General features: G+C 36.1%; 1 protein-coding gene across 1 annotated transcript; it reads left to right on the top strand.

Annotated features, from left to right (window-relative positions):
* The first annotated feature begins 3,990 nt into the window (after positions 1 to 3,990).
* LOC113272885 lies at positions 3,991 to 7,197 on the top strand. The gene is made up of 5 exons (XM_026522676.1): positions 3,991 to 4,083; positions 4,251 to 5,060; positions 5,275 to 5,778; positions 5,929 to 6,080; positions 6,354 to 7,197. The coding sequence occupies exons 1-5, from the start codon at positions 3,991 to 3,993 to the stop codon at positions 7,195 to 7,197; spliced, it is 2,403 nt and encodes an 800-aa protein (XP_026378461.1).
* Positions 7,198 to 9,947: the final 2,750 nt, after the last annotated feature.

Below are 9,947 nucleotides of genomic sequence, written 5' to 3'. Positions count from 1 at the left end.
GTGGGATGTATCTCAGTTCAAGATGATGCCCTAATTCTTCATTTAAAAAGCAAAGAGAAAACTTGTCCCAATAATTTTTCATTTTATATGTCAAATAACATAAAATAACGACCTATAATACTAATAATTCATGTCATACCCATGGGTAATATAAATAAAAATGCAAGTAATGATCCTGAAGTTCATATATACACAGATGAAATTCCATCTATTTTCTTATTTGATATGGTGCAAACAGTTATTGGTAGTAGTCAAAACCAATTTCAATAAAAGTGGTGGTGGTAGGAGGTAATCAAGGTGTTGGTAAAAGGGTTGTCGCTGATGATCATGCTGAGAGTGGTGATGATGATTTCGAATTTACTGGTCCGAGGCCATGTCATTCAATATGCTATGTGGAATTACTCAATCAAATAAAAGGAATATGCATAAGGGGATGTTTGTGATTTTAGGGAGGTGGAAATTGATAAGGATGAAGTTCTTGTACTCGTTGGGACTCGTAGGACGAGTTTCGATATAGCATAGATAGCCGCTGTTTTGCATGACGGTGATCCAAAGTTAGGGATAAAACCCTACACTGCTGCAAGAGGAAAAGCGAAAGTTTTTTTTTGCAAATCATGTCTTCGTTGATAATATCGCTGGAACTTCTGCAACCATCCACAAGTGGAAAGATGTAGGTTGACAAGTGAAAAGTCAAATTTATCTGTTATTTTGTCTTATTTTATGTTTAAGGATCATATGTACAAAAGATTATTGTTTTGTCTGTCTAACAAAAAATATTATTTAATTTTGTTTCAATAGGCAAAGAGACCTTGTCTAAAATAGACTTATTATATCGTTATAGGTTCGATGTTATTATATAAAATCTTTCTGAATCAATACTGTTATATTTACTGTAAACCTGAGGTACATAGTCGGAGACATCAGATCCATAATCATGATATTAAAAGATATAATTTAAACTTGTTGACTTCAGATCCTTAATCAGATACTTCAGTAACAAAACGACATAATTTTAAACTTATTTAAAATGCAGTCGTGATATGTAATGGTTTAAGAACCTAATGTTACAACATTGCCAAATATTATTTCAACTCGGTCTTTTACAAGATGTTTTTTTTTCAACAAATGGCATGTAACCATGGTTTTGACTGCAACTCAAGATGCTAGAAACTTGTGAAGGACACAATTGAGCCGGTTGAAGTCTCCACAGAAAGGATATAGCTCTGAAAACACACTGGTACCTTGAGAGAAAAAATCATGATTTTTGATGGATGGATTTTGATGAGATACAAGGTGTACTTAATATGAAGTAGTAGATAAACTTGAAGCAAAGAGGGATAACGAGAAAAAGAGAGGGAAAATATTAAAAAAATTAGATAAAATGCATTTCTTGTGCATAGTCTTATAGTATACATCCAGAAATTTGGGTGGTGGGTAAAGGTTTCTGTACCAGATATAATTATTTAATCATATGTATATACAGGAAATATGTAGGTAATTTGGTTTCAAAAAACAGTTTTGGACGTATAATAAACTCTATATACCGAACTCTTATTTTTCAAAATATAGTACTAGCCATAGGTTCCCAAATCGTGTACAACTCAAATTTTGTCTGACTGCCAACTTGACGTTGTTTCATAGAGATTATGGAGCTTCAAATTTCTAACTTAATTCTTGAGGATCCTACACAGTAAAAATATACTGGTCAATAAGTGTAATATTCTTACACAAAATTACCAAAACTACAACTTCACCATTACTCGATGTAGCCAAATTTTGGTAGCCATTTTGGTATGCAAATAGGACTTCCCTGGGTATCCCATCACCGTCCTCTTCAAGTGGCATCAACTGGTTAACAATATTTTTCTTAGTCTTTTTCTTCTTTTCTGACACTTCTTTGGCCCTTTCTACTGAATGTGGTTCCTTAATGTCTTCCTCATCAACTTGGTCATCAAAATTATCTGATTGTTGTTCCTCGATAACTACTTCTGTTTCACCAACATTAGGCCATGAAGGTTCTACATAATTGGGTAAATCAGAATGTAGTACAATTGATTGCATCACATCAATTTCTTCCTTATTTGAAACAGTTTCTTCCATCAGATTTGTAGTTTTAACGTCATATTTGGTTGTAATCCTTTGCTCCTCCATTCTGTAACTGGAATCAAATGTTTGGTTTTTGTTAATTTAGTACTAAAAGGTAATGGGTAACATCACAAATTAGTGCATGTAAAAATAAATTGAAACGAGAGAGAAAAGTCAAGGGCGAGTGAGGCGATTTTCTGGCGGCGTTGACTCGAGTCAAGCATCCATTTCTTCAATCAGTTCTTGGGATTTTCTTATCAATTTCTCTTATGTATGTTTGGATAGAGCTTAATGATTGGTGTTGGATAGTAAGTGGTTTGATTTTCTTTCTTGTTTTTACTTTATTTCTTTAACTATGGTTCTTTCTATGCAATCTGGGTTTGAATCTCAGATGGGAGGTGGTGCTAGGGTTCCTGCGAAAACTAGTAATTGGAATGGATTAGGGAAAAATCCTAAATGGTCTGAGTTATTATCAGTTGATAAGGATGTGGATATCCACGATACATTAGTACATGAAACTTCATCTATGGTAGATGGGGCAAAGATGATGGTGTTTTCTGAACAGGAAATTGAAAAGGATGTGCAGAAGTGTGAAAACCTAGTAGTCGGTTACTTTGTAGGGAAACGCTTAGCATTCCAATTGTTCGAAATACAGTCAAGAGGGTTTGGAAAGTGAAGAATGATTTCAAGATGCCTCTCCATGATGATTCCATTTTCGTTTTTGAGTTTGATTCAGAGGAGGACAGAGCTTCTACTCTTGGACATGGATGTTTTTTTATTGCAGGACAATTATTTGTTGTTAGGCCATGGACTTTGTTGATTGAGCAAGAGTTGTCAGAACTGAAAACAATTCATGTTTGGGTGAATTTAAGAAAAGTACCCCTTCATTTATGGAATGCTAAGGGATTGGGGAAGCCTGCAAGCTTCATTGGATTTCCTTTGAGGTTGGATAAACAAACTGCATCAAGATCCAGGATGGATTATGTAAGGATTTGTGTGGAGATTGCTGTTGATTCTGATTCCCCCTCATATTGATGCTCTAGTGGGTAATATGAAGATTCAGGTACCAGTGGAATATAGCTGGAGACCCCAAGATGTCAACACTGTAATGTATTTGGACATACTCAAAGTAAGTGTTCTGCAGCTGCTTCAGCAGCTAAATTGGTTCTTCAGAATTCAGCTCAGAAGGAAAAAGTCATTGAATCTAATGGATGGCAGGTGATGGATCTCAAGAGAAGTAAGAGGAAAGAATGAAGGCAAAAATGATGAGACTGGTAGGACAGGTGCCAATGGAGCTTCTAGTAGTAAGTCTATGGAGACAGAGAATAATTCAGTTCTTACACAAAATAAGTTTTGCCATCTTGAGGGGGAGAATTCTGATATGAATATAGAGATACCAGTGATTCATGGTTCAAAGGAAGAAAATATTTTTAAAGAAATTGGAGGAAACAAGGAGAATGAAATGGTGATGGAAGTGGTTATGACATCTGATGACCAACAAAAGGGGAAAGAATTCCCTACTAAAGTTGGTACTGATAATGTAGGTTTTGTCTTAACTCAAGTTGAGAAGATAGATGATGGGCAGAAAGGAGATGAAGGGGATGGTGCAAGAGCCCATTTTCTCTCTAAATATGTAGGAGTTGGTAAGCCTTCTTTGGGTGTTAAGGGAGCAGGTAGACCTGCTAAAGGAAGAAAACCAAATCCCCCGAATTTAATATGATAAAAATGGGAATTTGGAACACAAGGGGTCTCAATGATCATTTAAAACAAGTAGAGGTTAGAAATTTAATAAGAGATAGTAGTTTGAGTTTACTTGGTATTGTGGAGACTCATGTCCAAGAATCAAATAAGGATAAAATTAGGAGGAATATTAATCCCTTTTAAAAGTTTTTAGATAACTATTTTATGGATGGTGCTGGTAGAATATGGGTTGGATGGGATACTTCTATTGTGAAGGCTCAAGTGATTCGTTGCTCTTCTCAGTATGTATTTTTAGAGGTAACTGATTGTTATAATAAATCTTTTGTGGTTACTATTATTTATGCAAGTAATGATAGTATTATAAGAAGGAACCTTTGGATTGAAATAACAGCTTTTGCTTGTTATAACCACCAACCTTGGATTTTGATGGGGGATTTTAATTCTCTATTAGAAGTTGGAGACAGAGTGGGGGTGCTGAAGTTATTCCTTCTAATTATAAGGAGTTTTATGACTGCACTCAAGATGCTCATATTTTTGATTTGAGATATACTGGTTGTTTCTTTACTTGGAATAATAAACAAGAGGGGGAGTATAAAATTGCTTCAAAGATTGATAGAATAATGGTTAATATGGAATGGATTGAAGCTTTCTATGATTCCACTGCTGATTTTCTTCTTCCAGGCATTTCATATTATAGCCCAGGGGTGGTTAGTATATTTGAAGGGAGATATCATGGTCCACCTCCTTACAAATTCTGCAGCTTTTGGGTGAATGAACCATATTTTATGAGTATTGTGAGAAAGTCTTGGATGGAACCAATGCATGGTAACCCCATGATGGTGCTGGTGAATAAACTCAAAAGACTTAAGAAGGTTCTTATTCTATGGAAGAATGAAAGATTCAAGAGATTCTCTGAGCAACTTTTAACTGCTAAATCTTCTATGGATGAAGTGCAGAGACAATTACAGGCTCAACCTTTGAGGAATGATCTAGTTGTCAAAGAAAAAGAAGTTGTTAAGACTTATGCTAAGCTAGCTAGGTGTGAAGAATCCATTAATAAGGAGAAATCTAAGGTTCAATGGATGGAGGCTGGTGATCTAAATACAAGATTCTTTCACAACTCTTTAAAGGAGAGGAGGTCAAAGAATAATATTCTTGTGTTGAATTCTAGGGAAGATATCAAGTTGGAGGATGTCAAGTTGATAGGAGAAGAATGTGTTAACTTTTTCAGTGAATTTTTTAGTGGAAATTCTAATCAGGGGGATATTCAGGAGGTGCTCAATAAATTGCACTTCAATAGATTTTTATTCATCCTTCTGAGGCTGAAAAATTGGTGGCGCCTATTTCTAGAGATGAAGTGATTGAAGCTTTGTCCTCCATTCATTCTTCTAAAGCCCCTGGCCTGATGGTTTTAATGGCTATTTCTTTAAAAGTACTTGGTCTGTGGTGGGGGATGACTTTGTTGCTGCTATTACAAATTTTTTCAAGACAGGCAAGTTAGTTAAAGAGGTAAACAGTACTCGCTTTACCTTTGTTGCTAAATGTGAGAATGCTTCCACTGTTTTTGACTTCAGACCCATCTCCTGCTGTAATGTCATCTACAAGTGTTTGACAAAATTTTTGTCTTCTAGAATGAAGTTTATCTTAAAGGGTTTAATTAGTTCTAGTCAGTCTGCTTTTATATCAGGGAGGTCCATTCAAGATTATATCCTATTAGCTCATGAAATTGTTAGGAATTACCATAAATCTGGTGGTAGTCCTAGGTGTTCTCTCAAAATAGATCTTCAAAAGGCTTATGATACTGTCAGTTCAGATGTTATTGCTGCTGTGATGAGGAAGTTTGGATTCCCGGAGATATTTATTGATTGGGTTATGGTGTGTATTTCTACTGCCAAGTTCTCTGTTATGATAAATGGATCCCCTTATGGATTTTTTGGTGCTCAAAGAGGAGTGAGACAGGGGTGCCCTATGTTTCCCTATCTATTTGTGATGGTAATGGAGGTCTTAAGTATTTTACTACAGCAATAAGTGCTGGCTGGTAATAATGGGATACACCCACAGTGTAAGGGCAAAAATTTAACACATTGGTGCTTTGATGATGACATTCTTGTTTTCTTCAAAGGCAATGTAAAATATGCTCAGGTGCTGTCAAAGGTGATAAAGGATTCCAGTGGCTTCTCTGGTCTGGATGTGAACTATAACAAAACCTCTCTATTTTCTTCTTCTGTGGAGGCTGGGTTTCTAGAAGATATTTCTTGCTGCCTAAATTTTTATAAAGGAGAGCTTCCAGTGAGGTACCTGGCTATTCCTTTAATATCTTCAAGACTATCTTATGTTGATTGTAAGCCTATTTTAGGTAGAGTGACTAAGAGATTTAAGTCTTGGAAGGCTAGACATTTATCCTTTGCTGAAAGGTTGCTTCTTATAGAAGTTGTTCTTATTGGCATGGTTTATTTTTGGTTTTCTTGCTTCATTCTTCCTAAGAAAGTGATTAAAGAGCTTAACACTACTTTCAAAAGATTTCTTTAGGCATGATCTGATCTTGGAAAAAAGCATAATCCAACCAGTTGGAGCCAAATATGCACTGTTGAGGGAGCTAGGGGTATTGGAGTAAAGGACTTGGAACAAACAAACATTACTGCCAATTTAAGACACATATGGGATATTAATTCAGGAAAAAACACCATTTGGACTCAATGGATACATACTAATCTCATTAAACAAAGGGATTTCTGGACTTTGGTTGTTCCAAAGGATTGCTCATGGAGATGGAGGAGAATTCTTGAATTCAGAGACACTGCAAAACAGTTTATGGGCACCTTCCTTGGAAATGGAGAAAAAACTAGCTTATATTATGGATTTTGGCACCCCAAAGGTAGGTTATGTGATTGGATGGAGGTTGAATGTCTTGAGACAATCTGCCCTGACAAAGAATTAACAGTAGCTGATTATATGGTTGATGGCTTTCTTAATTTTCCTGAGTGTAATCATGAGCCTCATTGTGATGGGAAGGATATTCTTCAAGGGGTGGATTATGATTTTGGAGATGAAGACCTGGTGCTATGGAAGGGCAGGAAGAATGGTGATTTCTCTATGAAAGAGACATTTAGAGCTCTCTCTGGAGATATTATTGAGGTGGGTTGGACTAAATTGGTGTGGTTTAAGAATAATATCCCTAGACATTCCTTTATAAGTTGGTTAGCTTGTCATAAAAGACTTAAAACCAAAGCAAAACTACAAAGATGGGGTCTTGTGAACAATGCTGCTTGTGCCTTGTGTGGTGGAGGAATTGAACATGAGGAACATCTATTCTTAACATGTTCTTTCTCCAGTATTATATGGAAAGGATTGCTAATCAAGTTGGGAATCTTCAGAAATATTGCTAGTACCCGGGATGAAGAACTTCTTTGATGTCAGGATAATTTCAAAGGTGAAGGAGTTGTTACTATTATCAAGAAGTTGTGTCTCAATAGCTTTGTGTATCACATCTGGATGGATCACAACAACATGATATTCTATACTGCAAAAACCAGTCCTGATGGGGTGAGTCACTTAATTACCATGGACATCAGACTTAAGTGCTTAGATGCTAAGGTTACTGATGTTGATAAACCTTATACTAGAAGATTCATGGAAGGCTGGGGCATTGACTGCATTTATAAGGAGGTGAGGGTGATATATTTCTCTTGGTTGTTTCCTGGTGAAGATGAAGTTATGGTGAAATTTTATGGCTCTCGAAAAGATGATTCTGGAGGAAGTGGTGCTATCATCAGGAATCACCAGGGGGATACTATTGCTGCAGCTTGTGGTGGCTCCATTCCTGCCACAGTTTTGTACATGAATTACAAGGAGTGGAGGTAGGGTTAAAGTTGACAAAGCTCAATAATTGCAGGAAACTGCATACATGCTCTGACTCTATGAATGTGTATCGACTGCTATCTGGGCAATGCTCTCCTATCTGGAGCGTTTTACATATTTGGAAGCGTATTAGATATCTCCAGGAAGAGTTTATGGAGGTTAGATATTCCCATGTCTATAGAGAGACTAATAGGGCTGCACACTGGCTTGCTGAGAAGCACCCACAAAAAGATTTTCTGATCATCGGTATTGACAGTTTTGATAGTGAGATGAATATGATTCTTGAGTAGGATAGGAGTAGGAAAGTTTACCATAGGAAGTAGGTTTTCTTTGGTTTTGTTTTTCTTTTAGCTTTCTTGTAAGGTTATGGGTGTTTCCTTAAACCCTGCGGACCGTGTCAAAAAAAAATAAAAAAAAATCACAAATTAACATAATTGACATAAAAAGACAACAATTCAAATTGAGGAAGTGGCAGTTAATTGTTACCACTGTGCAAGTGGGGAAGTTAGGGAATCAAAACGATTTAGTCTCTTTTTATTTTGGTACTTTCAAGTTGAAAGCACACAAAATACATAACAGAAACCTCATATCCTTTTTATAGTACGCGAATATATTTGATCTTGTAGAAAAAATCATGGCCAAAGCACACTCACGGCCAATGCCCTGAATCAACGAAGACAACTTTTGTCAAACATTCCGAACGAATCAACGGCTTGGGAGTTGGGATGCAGAACTTCTAAATACTCCTGATGTTTGTTTTACATTTGTTGACCAGTAAAATTAAAAAGGTGGTCATAATATCGACCTAAGTGGCCGAACTAAGTGTTGGAATAATTTTTGAAAAATATGCGAGTTTCATGTTCGATACTGTTGTTTAGTAAATGGACGAACAACCTATAACTGTCTGTGGACGCCATTAACTAAATTCCAAAGAAATTTTACAAATTTACTCAAGTCAAAACAGAAATTAAAAAGACGATGAAAAATCACCTGAGATTTCGTATTAGTGCCACTTATTCCTTTTCCCTTTATCCACTCTCCAAAAAAAGTGTTTTTCCCAACCTTTTTCGGACCGGCTACAAAATCAAATTGAAGTACTACTTCGATTATCAATCTGGTTCGTTTTTCCATGGTTTTAATAAGAAAGATAAGGATGTTTCGGTTATGTTTGATCGCCATACTTCTTCGAATTTGAAAAAAAGTTCAAAAAACCTTCTGATAGTGGAAAGTTTCAAGTTGTTGGGGATGTTGTAAACGTTATTCAAAGCTAATATACCTATTTCAGGATGAATAACATAAATATAATACAAACAATTCAAAGGTATATTAGGTTTAAGCGCAAACCATGTTTTCATGTAGCACACACCATTTGTCTTTAATTAGAGGTCTTTTTTTTCAAAAGAAAAGAAAAAAAAAAATCATTGACTTGGTTTGGGTGAGCAAAAACGCCCAAATTCGTGAATTTTACACAAACCAATCTGTATTTTGGCAGGTGGACACCCAATCCGTTTTTCGGCTGTCGGGTGTGGGTGAATTTTTGAAACCGGTTGTTTATGGGTTGAATGTGGGAGGAACATCACCCATCCATCGGATACCCGACCCTAACAATAACACATATACTAGTGAAACCGCATGTACGATACACTTGCCGCTTGAATCGAAGATTGAGCAGTACTTCCTATTATTCTGTTTCAAAACTTGTAAAACATAACCGCAAGAACATGCGACGCATACAAATAGTTCTAAATAAAACCCATAATTTCATTGCATTTTGTTCCGGACTGATAAACATCAAAATTCAAGACCTAAGAATCCAATTTTTACTTCGATAACTTTTCAATTCAAAGTACTCATTTACATAAATAAATTTACGGCTTCAATAGACAGTGGATTATTGACTACATCCATCGCGATATCAATCAACTGTCTAAGTAAACCATGGATTGACTGTCATCTGTGATGATATCAATCCACTGCCGTAGTCGAGCTTGCTCGATTATTCTAAGGCATTGATGAAGATTCTCTATTGATTCAAGGGTGGCTACATGATCATGCATCCACCCTGCAATCTGCCCCTACAACATCGGTTAGTCGGCTCAATATAAAAAGATGCACTCAAGTTCTGAATAGTATATATCTAAAAGGCAGCATAAAAAAATATTCATATAATGACTAATGATAGTGAAGGAGCGAAACATATAATGTGCTTCAAGGGTTGAGATCTTCTTTGGTTCCCCATCAACATCCTTCATTTGGGATTTCCCTTCTGCATTTCATCCGATACATTATGTGCAAGACATAAA

The sequence above is a fragment of the Papaver somniferum genome, chromosome 4, assembly GCF_003573695.1.
Source record: "Papaver somniferum cultivar HN1 chromosome 4, ASM357369v1, whole genome shotgun sequence".
NCBI lineage: Eukaryota > Viridiplantae > Streptophyta > Magnoliopsida > Ranunculales > Papaveraceae > Papaver > Papaver somniferum.
Note: the sequence above shows the minus strand (reverse complement) of the source record. Positions and strands in the feature narration are given on the sequence as shown.

Excerpts from the sequence above, each read along its gene's own strand:
- LOC113272885 (XM_026522676.1), top strand. The coding sequence starts at position 3,991 with ATGGATGGTGCTGGTAGAATATGGGTTGGATGGGATACTTCTATTGTG. Across the intron at positions 4,084-4,250 it reads CTCAGTATGTATTTTTAGAG|AGTGGGGGTGCTGAAGTTAT; the intron begins GTAACTGATTGT and ends AGTTGGAGACAG. Across the intron at positions 6,081-6,353 it reads AAAGGAGAGCTTCCAGTGAG|TTGGAGCCAAATATGCACTG; the intron begins GTACCTGGCTAT and ends TAATCCAACCAG.